General features: G+C 44.3%; 1 protein-coding gene across 3 annotated transcripts; it reads right to left on the bottom strand.

Moving 5' to 3' along the window:
• Positions 1 to 1,031: 1,031 nt before the first annotated feature.
• On the bottom strand, positions 1,032 to 14,755 carry PICK1 (protein interacting with PRKCA 1). 3 transcript variants are annotated; one of them, XM_082241409.1, is made up of 13 exons: positions 14,516 to 14,755; positions 13,513 to 13,602; positions 12,840 to 12,951; positions 11,656 to 11,784; positions 11,475 to 11,541; positions 11,174 to 11,263; positions 10,243 to 10,296; positions 9,465 to 9,527; positions 8,537 to 8,670; positions 7,589 to 7,681; positions 4,751 to 4,801; positions 4,137 to 4,281; positions 1,032 to 2,794 (listed from the first exon to the last, which is right to left on the bottom strand). In XM_082241409.1, the coding sequence occupies exons 2-13, from the start codon at positions 13,551 to 13,553 to the stop codon at positions 2,541 to 2,543; spliced, it is 1,233 nt and encodes a 410-aa protein (XP_082097535.1). In that variant the 5' UTR covers positions 13,554 to 13,602; positions 14,516 to 14,755; the 3' UTR covers positions 1,032 to 2,540. The 3 variants fall into 3 exon arrangements, with proteins under 3 accessions (XP_082097535.1, XP_082097534.1, XP_082097536.1); XM_082241408.1 differs by having other exon boundaries at positions 13,513 to 13,606; positions 14,516 to 14,754; XM_082241410.1 differs by having other exon boundaries at positions 13,513 to 13,606; positions 14,581 to 14,753.
• Between the last annotated feature and the right edge of the window lie 647 nt (positions 14,756 to 15,402).

Below are 15,402 nucleotides of genomic sequence, written 5' to 3' on the forward strand. Positions count from 1 at the left end.
TAGAGACTCTCTGCTAAGCTCCTTACATGCCATTTTAATTTGTTCCTTACACATAGTTTTGCTGCCAGCTGCATATTCAACATGGCAAAAGACATTAGGACAGCTTGTTTCTTACTTGCATAGCATTTATGAACTGCTAAGCATTGGACGCGGGTGGCACTGTGGGTTAAACCACCACAGAGCCTAGGGCTTGCCGATCAGAAGGTTTGAATCCTCGCAACAGGGTGAGCTCCCGTTGCTCGGTCCCTGCTCCTGCCAACCTAGCAGTTCAAAAGTGCGTCAAAATGCAAGTAGATAAATAGGTACCGCTCCGGTGGGAAGGTAAATGATGTTTCTGTGCGCTGCTCTGGTTTCGCCAGAAGCGGCTTAGTCATGCTGGCTACATGAACCGGAAGCTGTATGCGAGCTCCCTCGGCCAATAAAGTGAGATGAGCACCACAACCCCAGAGCAGTCTGCGACCGGACCTAACGGTCAGGGGTCTCTTTACCTTTGCACATTGGTTCCACTTGAAAGAATATATATGTAACTTTTAAGCCAGTGAAAGGTGTTGCACAGCAATCCTTAGGTGAATGCCTGATCTGGAAGGGGATGATCTGAACTTTAAGCCAAGGGACAGTCCTATACAGTGGAACCTAGGTTCCTGAACCCCTCCGTTGTCATGTTTCGGTTCTTGAAAGCCGAAAACCCGGAAGCAAATGCTTCCGTTTTCAAACATTTTTTGGAACAAGAATGTGCGACGCAGTTTCTGCTGAGTGCAAGAAGCTCTTGCAACCAATGGGAAGGCGTACCTCAGTTTTTGAATGTTTTGGAAGCCGAACAGGCTTCGGGAATGGAATTCCGTTTGAGAACCGAGGTACCACTGTATATGGAGAAGTGCAACTGCACTGGTCTCCGTGCCATACTTTCCGACTGCAAAATTGATCAATAGTGCCTGTCCTTCATGTCTCTTCCTGTGACCAGGAACAAAAGGATCAAGGAGAGACAAGCCAAATGGTTAAGAAGCCAGGAGGAAAAAGGTAAGACAACAAAGTTCACATTTTTCTTTATTAGTCACACAGTTTAACACATAAAAGCGCTCTGAAGAGTACGCTGGACCCACATGGTCTTTTCTTGGCCAGTCATAGAGAAAGACACAACAGAAATAAAAAACCAAGAGGAAAGCATATATGTCATAAATTTTAAGCTCTTCTGTAGCTTCTCTCCTTGCCAGTTGGCACAATCTACGTAAGAGTTAAGCTGAAACCAACACCCCTTTATTACCAAAAGATCACTCTTGCTAATCAGGACAAAATGCCATTCCATTGCATGAAAAAATATCAGAATGATACAGGATTGGAATAATTCCTCAGAAAACAAACAAGCATTCTCTCCCCGCCCCTCTTCCTTTGGTGTCGGGAGATTCATGTGGGCGAGTGAGGGGGGTGCAGACACTGGTCAAGGCGCATAATAGGCTCTCTGTCCTCAGAAGCAGCATTTCAAAAGGAATAAAAGTAAATGTGTAGGTGTAATGAAAGTGCAATGTAGGAATTGAGAGCTTTAATGCTTAAACTGGCTGTTTGATCTTTAACCTCAGCAAATCTATGGGCCTCATTCCATGGATAATCATTCCCCCACCCCAAGATATGTTTGCTTTTTTCCAAATCTAACACCTTCTTAAATACTATATAAGGCTTAAGTTTTAGAAAACTTCATGCAGCAAAGCACCTATGCAAGATAGTGTAAAAGGCAGGCTGTGAGATCCTTAAAACCAGTGGGGATTGGGAATGTAAACCGGGGTAATCTCTCCCCAGTGTCAAGTCCCATATTGCTGGTCCATAATGACTTGATCCTGATGAGAAGAATGATAGAGACAAAAACTGATTCTCCTGGATGTCCTTCCGATGCCCTTTATTGGTCTCAGTCTCTCAGAGGCTGATCGTTCTGGCTTCACCCAGCTCCCATTCACCCTGATTCCTTTCTTGTCTAATAAGAGCCATGCCTAGTAGTAGGGAAGGGGCATGTTGTAAGACCCGCCTACTAACAGCAAGGTAAGTTAAGAGAAAGGAGGAAGGAGACCAAACTTATCCACTTCCATTCTTCTCAAACACTGGGAAGCAGGAATGGGGACAAGTTTTTGGACTTAGCTGATGCACAAGGAGGCCAGGCTGACCGCAAGAACCATTTCTGACATTTTAGTTAATGAAAGGGTGTGTTTGTGTGTGTACTGCACATTCAGTCACAATCCCTCTGCACAGATAGACACCATGGGATGAGGTTCAAGGGTGTTCTCCCAGGTAGTTGTCTCTTTCCTGCCAGTTCCAGGGATGGGAAGTAAGATTTGGGGAAGAGACAAGGAAGGAGGAAAGAGTTTTCTGAAAGAGGGATTGTGCAAAAGCACTTTCGGCACAAGGCCCGCCCCCCAACTGCCCACATCCAGAACAGAATCTTGATTCCCCGACTGGCCTTATACAGACAAAAAAAGTCAATGTGGACAAGTTGCCTAGAGAAATAGAATTTATCAGTCTCTGAAGGGATTTCCCACTCCATCAAGTCCATGAGCTCAGGCATCATCAATGAGCTTCTCGCCATTCTCTTCCTCCTTCCTGTTGCACTCGCGGCTTCCGCAACCTTCCTCTTCGTCCTCATCCTCTGCACCGTCTGTGAAGACATCCTTCTGGCCATAGCTCAGCGTGGTGCGTGCCAGGTCCACTTCGATGGGAAATACGTCGGCATCCCGCAGCACCGCGTAGCAGTCATCATAGTACTTGGAAAGGGTTGAGACAAAGCGCTGGAGCTGGAACACAATGTCTTGCACTGCAAGAGAGGACAGACAGCGGTTAAGGGGTGGTGCAGCACATGTGTAGGAAGCCGGCACCCAACTTACAGATTCCTCACAGTTACTGCAACCCTTGTTTTTAGTAGCCTGGCTTATGACTTCAAATGCTACTTACTGTTTAAAGTAAAAGGCCTAAATGCCAAAGATTGTGGAACCAAGAGCAAGCCCTTGGAAATAGGCTTTTTGGAACTCAATGGATATGACTTCCTGGTCTAATATATACAGCACTGCAAAGTGAAGGATCCAGAATGGATCAGTTCAACCAAGCAGAGTCAGCAGTTGTTTATAGACTAAAGGAAGGTAAGCTGACATACATGGGAGAGATCTCAAGGTGCAGGGGTCTCAAAAGGAAGCAGCTCCACCACCGAGCTATTTCTTATTATACCTGACCCTATTGTGTTGTTATGGGATACAACCAGGGCTTTTTTTCCATCCAGAACTAAGTTCCGGCACGTCTCAAGGGGCCACCATTGGCAATCTAAGAGAACAAGGGAGGCATTCTGCCACCTCTTTTTCTAGAAAAATAAGCACTGGATACAACATTTTGAAAAGGTGCTCCTGTGTGCATCTCCACCCACCCTTCCTCCTAAACAAGGACACAGTTGTTCATGCTGCTCAACACTCCTTAAGCTCTAAGGTCACTTTTTCAAAAAAAGAAAAGTGTGTTTTTTTTAAAAAAAAATCACACATCACAGTGTTCTATGCTTTCAGCTTCACCTCAGAGAGCTCCCCCAGAACAAAGACACCTCTCCAATTCAACCTCCCTCCACACTGTATGTCTGATGTCCTAAAGTCACTCTAAAATATCCCTCTGCTTTTCTAGTTCCAGCGACATTAACGTTCTTATCCCACTACAGCAAAGGCAGGCAAATAAGTTTCTATCTGTCACACACACACAGAGAGATCTGGAAAAGTCACAACAAGAGTGATAGAAATGTCCAGAATCTGGGTGTGTTTTCGGTGAAGACCAACACGGCTCTCTACATCTTGGCTCAGCTGCTGGCTCATAAAACATCTGGATCTTGGTTTGCCAGTTACCCATCACTGCACTGGAGCAATGGCACATTTGGCTGAGCAGCTGGTGTACTTCAAGACGGGGTGGGGAAAAACACAGCCAGCCTTAGGTAAAAAGTAGTAGCATGCTGGATGGCAGATGAACATTATTGGCTCCAGGGCAGGGGTGGGGAGCCTGCAGCCCTCCAGATGTTGTTGGAGTCTCCCATCAGCCCCAGCCAGCATGGCCAATGGTCAGGGATGAAGGGAGCTGGGAGACATCAGTGTCTCTACAAACTAGTCTTTGGAAAAGGCAACCCCACTCACCATGTTTCTGGTCTAGCAGCTCCATCTTTTCTAGCACATCCTTCCGCATCTTGGCAAAGCGCGTCCGTGCCTCCTGGCGGCAACGCAGGATTAAGCGGTATTCGTAATTCCCAGTACTGACTCGGTAGAGAGGCTCTCCCAGCGCCTGCCCAAAATACGACATCAATGTAGCAACCAACCACAAATCGTGCAATGGCTTCATGTATGGCTAAATGCTTCCCTAATGTGCCCGGCCAAACTTAAGCTTCTCACTTGATCATGCTGCAACCCTGGCTGGCCAACAGCCAAACATTAAAAGCTATACATTCTGTTAGCTGCTTGCTTGGCAAGGTACAAATGACCACAGTGCTTGAAGTAAGTTCTAATCTTAGTTCATAAACTGACTTCCCCTCAGCCACAATTTAGAGTGGGGGGGGGGAACTGTCATAAATGGTGTCAATCTGCACATCAATGCAAGATTCAGAAGAACGCCACTTTGGTGAGCATGAGCATAGTACACTCACCCCTGCATTTAAGTCTGTGGAAGCAGGCAAGCAGGCAATAGGAGCGCCCACAAGCAAAGATGGGACTATGATGGGATGTAACCACTGTGCATGCTAGTGCTCAGTACTTACAATGCAGCTGTATTCCTCATCATCCATCTCCTTCACCTTGAGACAGTAAGACTGAAAGGGAATAAGAAATAACCAATGTTACAAACTACTCCTACCATCCATCCAGACAGATTGGGATGTGCTTTTAAGTGGGGATGGACAGAACTGTCACTTCTAATTTCTCCAAGTTCCACATTTCTTCCAATGATGGCTGTGCACACACCATGCATTGAAAGCACCCAACAAATCTCACCCCACATAGAACTACAGTTCCCAGTATCCTTAATGGACTACAGTTCCCAGGACATAGGAAGGGGAAACAGGCACATGCTAGTGTAGGAACTTATTCTAGGGAGACCACAGTCAACAAACAAAAAGAAAAACAGTGAATGGATGCATGTGTCAAAAAGTAACAGTGTGCTGCGTCCTCAATGGTCAGGCTTGGCAATGAGGAGAAATCACACACTAAGATCAGAGAGATGTAAACCCTGAAAAAGAAAGGAGGTGGTATTTCACAACATCTCTTCTTTCCTGATTGCCCAAGCCGAGGGAATGAAAAGAAATTAAACAGAAGTAAGATTTGCGCCTGAATACGAGAAAACATGTCCTATTCAAAGCTAGTTCTTAGGTCTCAACATTCATGCTGTGATGGAATTGCTGCCAGGAAGACATTCCCGCTGCAGCTGTGTGTCAGGGAACTGCCATCAGTGCCAGAGGGAGAGAGCAAGCTCCAGAGGGATCCCAGAGAGCGTCCTGGGATTGGGAGAAGCAGCCCATCTTCTGCGGAAGGGAATCAGCGTAGCTCCAGTGGAGAAGGGGGGCAGATGGGGGAATCAGCGAGGCGGTCACATGACTCCTTGCCGGGGACCAGCGGGGAGAGGATGGGTCCTCCGCTGCCTACGCCCTCCTTGCGTAGAAGGCTTCCGCGCAGGGAGAGTAGGAGGAGACTGGGCGTCAAAGAGCTTCTTTGCTGGAAGAAGTTTAAGAAACGCCCACTGACGGATTCTGCCAGCGATTGAGACAGCCACGGGTGAGTGGCTGTCCGGACAGGAAAGGTTCACTCAGGCAACCCGGCCAGGTGTTGGCAAAGGCTTACGCACGAGCAACCCCTAGAACCACTACACTGTGGAATGGTAGATAGATAATACTTTATTCGGCTATAAGCCCACCAGGTAAAATCAATCAGTAAATAAAATAGCATTTTACATTCTAAAATATCAACTAAAATATTTCAACGCATAATCTCCTTCACATACATACAGTCTCTAGGTGCACCATATTGTGGCCTTGAATATAAAGGTGGTGGATAGAGTTTACTAGATTTTAATAGTCATGCAACATTCCATGAAGTCTTTTATATGAAAGAACAGAATTCAGGAATCTTGCAACCTGTAATGTTCTATAAGAGTCAATGTCCTGGAGTAGATAGGCTAGATGTAATTCAGGTGGTTTAGCAACAGTTTCCAAAATGATTGAACTCAGAATCCTTGATCGGGGGACAATATATAAAGGACAATTAAACAAGATATGATGAAGGGATTCTATTGATTTGTTGTCACATGCGCATAAAACAGAGGTTTTACCGTTAGAAAATCTATTGTTCAGCACATTTGAGGGGAACACATTAAATCTGGCTCTAACAAAAGCGAATCTATGTGACGCAACCGATAAGGTAGACAGATATCGAGGTATCTGGGACATAAATGTAATGCCCTGGTTTATCGGGGAACATGTACCACCACCTGTAGTAAGATTTTGTTGCAAGTCAACCTCCTCCAATCTTTGTTTGATGACTTTTTTCGCTGTAATTAGATCTAAGTTTAGTATATCGGAAGGAGAGATTCCATAAGTCAACAGTTTGGAATGGATTTTTGTTGCCCATGGGCTGGTGAATTCATCTCTCCAAAGGCACTGAATAAGATGGTAATTGGGCAATTTATGCCAGAGAGACAGCCAATAATTAAAGGCATGTCTCCACATCAGGATCTCTAAGGAGGGGGTCTTAAGTTCTAAACGAATAGCAGAGTTGCTTACACAGGAGGGTAGTTTCAAAAGGCGTCTGAGAAAAAAAATTTGCAATGTCACCAGAGGCATGAGGTTTACAAAAGCGCCCCATAGAGGGACCGCATAGGCCACAGTTGCAACCACTTTTGTACTATAAACTTTTAAGGTAGATGGGACATGCATAGCCCCCTCTGTAAAGAAAAAGCGTAATAGAGCGTAGATAAGGGCTTTGCCCTTATTTTGTAAGTATGTGATGTGCGCTTGCCATCCCATATTATGCTGGAAGTAAATTCCTAGATATTGAAATTTGTAGACTTGTTCAATTGGCTTCCCCTCGAGTTCCCATCTATACATTTTACGACTCCTGGAAAAAATTAGAACTTTAGATTTGGAATGGTACATATTTGTATGGTGCTACTGGTTTGCACTGGGGCCTTGTCCTATCCCCTTGGGTCTTCTTCTAGCTCTTGTTTTTATTTTAAAACAGGAAAATGAGCAGACCTGAAAGAAACAACACCCTGCCTAGCTACCAACAGCATGCTGTGAATGCTACTACAATCCGTTCACACAAGCTGTGTTCTGTTTTCTGGTGCTGCCAGTTTCCCTTGGCTTGATATATCTGACCTGGGAGTGCAAGGCAAAGCCATCGGTAGGTCTCTTGCATGAAATGTCTACTTGTTCTGAATGTTTCCGTGACTTACCATTTAGGAAGCCTGAGTGAGCAAACAGATCCTTCTGTAATTGCTCCTCCTTGTTCACTACTGGCAGAACACCTGGGACCCACTAGTGTCAGTATTTCAGGCTATGCCGACCACCCTCTTGAGCATTCTTAACAACAACAAATGAACAGCTTACCAAATACTCAAACTTGACATCCAGATACTTCTTGATAGTTAGCCTTGTGTCAGGAATGGCCTTGTTCAGGTAAGTGTTCAGGTCAGTCAGCATCTGTAAGGAAAGGCTGAACGGTGAAAAATGTAGGACCAAACAGAGCAGAAAAGGTTCTTCTGCATGCAACAAGCCTAGTAATCTCAAGAAGTGGATGTGATCTGTGAATGTCAACCCTTCCGTCAGCTCTCAGCATAGTTAAAACACTTGATGCACAACGGAGCCTCCCTCTCACTTAAGAGGACCTGATGCGACATTTGTGGCACATCCATTAGCCAGTCTGAGGGAGGCTCTGCTCACCACTCCTGTTATTGGTCCGATCCAAAGCCACATAGAATTAGCACCCTTCTGCCACTTCCACCTACTCCCCTGTCTTAGTTCAAGGCATTCCAGGTCTATGAACCCCCCTTCCCCCACCACTACCCCATATCTGGCTTCCTCTGTTTTAATGGACCTTGATGTGTCCCTGCCTAGCTGGGAGAGGTGATGTGGAGAGAGCAGACAAGCAGAGCTAGATGAACAGCCCCACGTAACAGTGAGTAAAGAGCTGTACTACAACTGGCCTAATGCCATCCTTTGTCATCCAACACTGTTACCCCTTTTATTGAGCCTTATCTGCCTCACCTCACTTTTGCCCTCCAAAGGAGATTGCAAATCATTTATTCTTATTCTTATTTTTAATTGAATTTATATACCGCCCTATACCTGGGGGTCTCAGGGTGGTTCGCAGTGTTGCCTTAGTCTCTGTGAAATACCCCAGACATTCCCTGGAAGGTGATGAACTCCCCCTTCACTGGAGGTTTTTAAGCAGAGGTTGTATGGCCATCTGCCACAAATGCTTTAGCTAAGATTCCTGCATTGAAGGGATTGGACTGGATGAACCCTACAAACTTCTACAATTCTATGTTTCTTTACCGGCTTGATAGTTTTTAGAAGGCGGATTCCAAACTTCTCAATGCTGCGATGGGCATCTGCAAATTTCACAAAGGCTTCGCTTGCAGCTGGTTGAGGCTCCCGTACACCAATGACCGAGAAAACATCACCAAATGCTGGGCAAAAATAGCAAAACATGTATTTGGCTTGTGGTTGGCTTCTGGACTATTTCCTCATTTCAGTTCATGATCATTACCGTAGTATAAACACCATGCTTTTACTACTTCAAATATCACCACAGCCCTGCCAGCAAGGTCAGAAGACACTGTCCCACCTACCGACCCTTAATGGAGGTCCATACTGCTCTGAGATTAGACTTGGCTGCAACCCAACAGGTATCCTCCAAGCCCACCATTTTCAGTCATTTGCTTCATGATGCTCCCTGCTCTCCAGTGAAATTGGCAAGGCTTTCCTCCAAGCAGTTTATGAAAACCCCCTGATCTAGTGAGTTGTGGGGGGTAGTCAAGGTCTAGGTGGTGTAGGTTTTGGTGTGAGGTGGGTTTTTTTGCTGGGGGAGGGTTGTAGACACAAGCAGGGGTGGAGCCTCGAATGCATATGTCCACAGGTGACACAAACAATTCATATTGGTTGAAATAAGATTCTAAGCCCATCTTTTGGAATGGCACGTCTATTGATTTGAGCACCTGATACAGGTGCACTTTAAACTGCTTTTCTGCAGGCCAATAGCAGAAGAGAAGCTCAAAAGGATTTTTTGTTACCTGTCAGCACACACACTTGAGAGAAGCAAATCCCAAACTTTACAAACTACTGGCACTAAGACCCGTAGTTCTCATAATTGTCTTGGATGACAATTATAGCATTTTCAAGATCTAAGATGAGAGATTTCCTGCCCAGAGAAGCATGCGCCATGATTTGGTCACAACCTGAAAGTCTTCTGGTCCATGTTTACCTCTGTGAGTTTGAGAAAGTTCAAAGAAAGCTCTGAGGAGACTCTTTGTGTGTTCTGTCATGCCTAGACAGAGTTAGAGAAAAAAACAAAACATTCACTATGGACATGGAGGGGGATATAATTACTTTTAAATTCAGGACATTAGCACCAAAGCAGGCATTTGGGAAAAGAAAAAAAAACCAAGTGTGGTTGGGGGGATCTCCACTGACGTCACCTTTCGTACCATGAGAAAAATGAAGCCTATGCTGGTTCTTGTCCGTGAGACTGCCTGCAGGAAAGACTGTGTGGCAAGAGCAGTGCTGATCTGGATGTCATTAACTGCTCTGCTCCTGGGCTGGTTTGTGTGTGTGTGCGCACGCAGGGACATGCAAGTGATTCTTGGAAGGATTTACTCTCTGCCCTACCAGCAAGACCAAGGCAAAAAAACTGTGGTAACCCAGAGGTTATTGACCATCTTGTATAGGATAAGGTTGCCTGCTGGTTTGTTCTAGGGTGAAAAATTTACCTGTCCCCACTGAAAAAAACTCTGCAAGCCCTCTTAAAGATTTAAATGGTGGATAAACAGGATATAAATCTAATAAAGAAAATAAATCTTGTCTCTTATCTACTATGCATATATCAGGGGTAGCCTCCTGGGCTGAAACCTTAAAAGCTTATAGGCCATGAGGGTGAGATATGTTTCTCAAAGCATTCAATCCTTCAATAAATGATCAACATAAGCCCCAAGACACAAACCCCTTTCTACGTTTCACAATAAGGAAGGAAAATGTCTATTTACCTTTGTATAGCTCTGCGGTCCTCTCCAGCTCTTCCAGTCTTTTTACTAACCCATCTACCAAAGAGAGAGAGAGAGAGAGAGAGAGAGAGAGAGAGAGAGAGAGAGAGAGAGAACATCAGGGAAAAGGGTAGGAATCCATTATTACAATGAGAGTTTGATGCCATAAGAGCTGAAATCCTCTAGTTAGGGTTCCCATTGTCAGAGCTTTCACAAATGTGCATTCATGGTACAGATTTACGAAACAGGCATCAAGCCACATACAAACAAATGTGGAAGTGCGGGTATATATGCTGTACAGAGAAAGGCAACCCTCTTCATGTCACCTAGAAAAGAGAATGAAGAATGACAAAGCAGTGATGTCCAGAGAGCCAACTACCAAAAGTTTGAGCAGTAGCGAGGCAAGTGAGAAAGAGGAAGAGAAAAGTTGTCAGAAAGACTTTAGTGCAGGAAAAGACTGCCTAGAGCTGAAGGAGAGGGTCCCGAAATCACACATCTTTTCACAAATTCAGGAGAAAGAATACTGTATTTGGATTCTCCAGTTCATCAAATTTCTGCCAACTTTCACTGTCAGCCTGTGATATAGCACAATGAAATGTTAGAGTACTTCACACATATTATCTCATTAATCTTTACAGCAACCCTGTAGGTAAGGGGAAGTATTATTACGCCTACACTGCAGATGAGGGGCTAAGGCTAAGACAGAGTAGGCTGCCGATGGAAGCGAGATTTGAACCGAGGACTTTCTGGTTCACATTATTATCTCATTATTTAGCCCAGCTCCCAATGCCACAAAAATTATGAACCAATGCAGAAGGCCACTTTCAGGACAACACACACTTTGTAAGTGTGTGAGAATGTGAACATGGTCCTTGGCATCGCTTGGAACAGTCACAGAGGCCAAGTGTGAATGTCCTCCTTGAATGCTGCTTACCGTTGCAGAGGATGGCTCGGCTCAATCCCAGGGCATCTGCTGTCCCTGAGCTCATGTTCTCTACCAGGCGGTGCTTCACTTTCTTCAGCACTATATTCCAGGAAAGAAACACACTCTGTGAACAGAATCATTTCTCTATGCCGATAGCACAGCAACTATACTATTATATCTAGTCAGACAGAAGAAGCCCAATGAAGAGGAAATCATAACTGGGCTAATTATAAAAGAAATGCCACAGAAAAGCCAGTCCTGTTTACTACATCAGCATTACCAGGGAGACTGAGAGGTCGGCACGACATACCAATATCTAATGTCTTTCCCTGCTTCGGATCAGCCTGGAGTTTGTTGTAATGGATCGTCACTTCTCCCTGGAATAGGAAAAGCCAGAGCTATTGTTCTGCAATTGAGAGGAAGGGAGACAGCTTCCACTAAAAAGCAACAATAGACACTTTGCATTCCAGAAACCCCTTCCTACCTCTCACCTTCACCACCTGTATCATTTTGGCCACTTCAACTTTGGTTTTCCCTTTGACTGACTTCCCATTCACACCTGTGATTTCATCACCAGCTGCCAAAGTTCCATCCTGAGCTGCAGGACTGTTATCAAATACCTGAAGAGGAAGACACAGTGAAGGTGAAAGCAGGAAAAAGGCAAAGACGGGAGTAAGGAACCAGAATGGCAGCACGTCTGTTTTCATGCCCCTTTGCTCATATTATTTATAAAAAGTCTTTAAACCTCAGAGTTTTCACTCACATTAATTTCATGAATGTTGTTGTTACACACACTATCATGATCAAATCCCCCCCCCCCGACTTACAGAAACACCATTATCACAGGAGGGATACCTCTGAATCTGCATATCTCTATGGTGAAAAACTAATATTGGAGACCAATAAAAAAATATTCATGATCCTATCTATTCACATATTTGCTGGATCACCCAAATTAAACAGCCTAATATCAAATTAAAAATGGCTGTTCTTCACATTTGTCAAAATAAAAAAATTCCTTCCTGTAGCACCTTAAAGACCAACTAAGTTAGTTCTTGGTATAAGCTTTCGTGTGCATGCACACTTCTTCAGACGAAAGCTTATACCAAGAACTAACTTAGTTGGTCTTTAAGGTGCTACAGGAAGGAATTTTTTTATTTTGACTATGGCAGACCAACACGGCTACCCATCTGTAACTTCACATTTGTGTTGGTCAAAAATTCAAATGTGTTAGATATTGGGGAAATGTCCTTAGTGTCACTTGTGACACACCCCTTGCAGGTGAAAAATGCTGAATATGTTCACAGCTCTCACTGGACCATGAGATTTCCCCTTAGGATTTCTTTTTAGGTCACACACATGAAATTCAGTAAACTTAATAATATAATTCTTTACAAGTCTATGAAGTATTTTAAAGAGGAAAAGAGCAAATAACAACGGACCAACAGACCAGTACAGTTAACTTGCCAAATCTGCCATTCAAGTTGCTCTGTGACAGACAGAAAGGCATTGGGAGAGTTTTTGCATTTATGTGTAAGGCTGTTGCTGGCGGAAGTCCAATGAAACTGAGAATTACACTATGCTCAAAACTGTGTGGTCCAATCTCACCCTCAGTGCAATCCTAACTGTCCTTCTTTTCCCTAGGATAAAACACTCCTCTCCTAAAAACACCAACCTGAACTATATAGAGGCAGGGACAGTACTGAGCTCCTCCCCCGATGCTGATACCAATCAGATTTTGAGAGTCCTTTTTCAAGACCACTGTCCCAGGCACAGTGGGAATCCCCCTAGAATAAAACAGAGGTACAGAAATTTGCATAAAAGTGGATGCCACCATCAACGTGTCATCTCTGCTTTTGGAATATACTGTAGAATATATTGGGATAGCAATGATCACATAAGAAACATACACACGTGAAACACAGTAATTATATTATCAGAGAAAGGAAAATCGTATTATGTGTTTACATACATAAGAGTAATAACAATACCTTCTCCTTCTAGTACATGTATTCCTTTCCATATACAAACCCTCATTCCTGTTCTCTCATAAAATTAAACTCATAGTATCCAACCTAAGTAGGAGATATGTCCTTATGAACTGAATTAAGCCCCCAAACCAAGTCATATGCAAATTAGCTCTAAATTCAACCCTCTAAGGATATTCAGGGTTATTTTTTAGGGTGCTCATTCCACTTTTTCCCAACCCAAATTCTGTGGGTGCAGCCCAAAAAGTTGACAGTACTAATTCCTTACCTGAACAGCTCATTTTTTCCTGAAAAAACCCATATATACATACAAACCTACTGAGGAAAAAGAAAAAAGAAAAGAAAAAAGAAGACACTTACAGCTTGTCCTCTTCAATGTCATAGTCCAAGTCTGCAAACATGGTTCCAAATTATTGATGGTTTCTTGTGGGAGACTCTGACTGCTCCAAACTACCTGGAAAGGAGAGAGAAAAAACCCCACCATCACCTGACTTGCTACCTCTGAAAGCTCTCTGCCTTCAGTTTTAAACTGATTTGCTGCTGCTGTTTTAAAGTGAATTGTGACTTTGTGACATTATTCTGGTTGTATGTTGTTGTTTGTTCATTTTTGTTGGTTTTAATGCCTGTAAACCATCCAGATAACTTTGGCTGTAGGGCAGTCTAAAAACACTATTAAATAAATTAATAAAGTGCTCCAGAGCACCTAAATCTCACTGCAGGTAAGTACCATGTCAGCGCCATGACATAAACTATGCTTCCCCATTCAAAGCAACATCTAAATCAGCTCTGACTTGTTGGCAGTTCCTCCGAAATGCACAGAATGGATGCCGTACAATAACAGAACAGACCATTTTCTTTGTTTTATCATTTCACGGCTCCCATAGTTTTTTAAGCACAGAATTCTATATTCATGTCCCAGCATGGATACTTTCTGTAGCTCAGGCATGGCTGTATTGCTCTACCTTTTGGCCTGGTTCATACACCTAACAGAGAGAGAAGTCTGCTTTTGCTAGAGAAATTTAGTTTTTAATTATCTAGCATTGCTTGTGTGTGTGTGTGTGAAAAGCCTAGAAAATGAATTTTATTTAAACATCACATTCTTCCAAACATCACAATACTACCAACAGTAGTTAACAACAACAACAACAACAACAACAACAAAAACCAGCAGCAGCTACATGATGCCATCCCTATTTTTTCTTCACAACAGCCCTTACGGGGTAGACTTGGGGGGGGAACTGCGAGGCTCTCCTTCCCACAGGGACCGTCCGAGTTCCCCTTTACAACCCTTAAGAAGGAGCGGGATATTATTATTATTATTACTGGTGGGGGGAGGGGGGGTCGCCCTGCCTTTCCCCCTCACCGGAAGCGCCTGCCTCGAGCTCAGCATCCGCCTCCACCTGCTGGCTTTCTCCTCGCCTCCTCTACCTGTCAAGCCCCAGAGGCTCCCCCTGGATTCTCCACGTCAGTGCCAAACCCCGCCGGAAGCCTCCGCCCACTTCGCTTGCATAGCCACGCCCCCTCTCTTCGAGGTCCAAAGGCTGTCGAAGGAGGTTAGGAGGAAAGAAGGAACCCGAGCCCGCTCGTCTCTCGCGATAACAACACTTCGAACGCCGCGGATTGGCGTCAGAATGGGAGGGGGGGAAGCAGTTGGTTGCCGCGGTAACAGAGGTAGAACGCGTCGACGTCGCAGCGAAAAGGGGATGTGGGCGGGGCCTAGCAGCTTCCCGTTCTAGGTGGGCGGGAACGGTGACGTGTGACGGGTCCGCTGCAAAACCGCAGAATTACGGTCTATTAGGCGATTTAATTCTGCGGCATGCATGAGGATCTGAATTTTTTATAACAGTGTTGCTGTGGAATTTTTATTTCTCATGGACCAGTGCTGGTGCCTACATTTGTGCGCGTGTGCGTGTGTGTGCAAATAGCCATCAATCGGTCGGTCACAACCTTTCATGAAACTGCGACATGTATTTTGTGTCGCCTTAAAAAAAATAAAAAATGGCACGAGGTCCCTCGGATCATAGACTCCCTCTATCAAATGCAAAGAAATGTGAACCTCATTTGATGCATGGAAATGTGAACCTCATTTGGAATGTGGGATTAAAAAAAACAAGACCTAAATGTTACAGATAGGTAGCCGTGTTGGTCTGCCATAGTCAAAATAAAAAAAATTCCTTCCAGTAGCACCTTAAAGACCAACTAAGTTAGTTCTTGGTATGAGTTTTCGTGTGGTATCTAAAGAAGTGTGCA

The sequence above is a fragment of the Podarcis vaucheri genome (assembly GCF_965113315.1).
Source record: "Podarcis vaucheri genome assembly, chromosome: 10".
Lineage (NCBI taxonomy): Eukaryota > Metazoa > Chordata > Lepidosauria > Squamata > Lacertidae > Podarcis > Podarcis vaucheri.

Bases quoted from the DNA above. Each gene is read 5' to 3' on its own strand.
- PICK1 (XM_082241409.1), bottom strand. From the start codon at position 13,553: ATGTTTGCAGACTTGGACTATGACATTGAAGAGGACAAGCT. The intron at 9,528-10,242 runs GTAAATAGACAT...AACTCTGTCTAG, and splicing joins GACCGCAGAGCTATACAAAG to GCATGACAGAACACACAAAG. The intron at 8,671-9,464 runs GTAAACATGGAC...ATTTTTGCCCAG, and splicing joins ACTTTCTCAAACTCACAGAG to CATTTGGTGATGTTTTCTCG.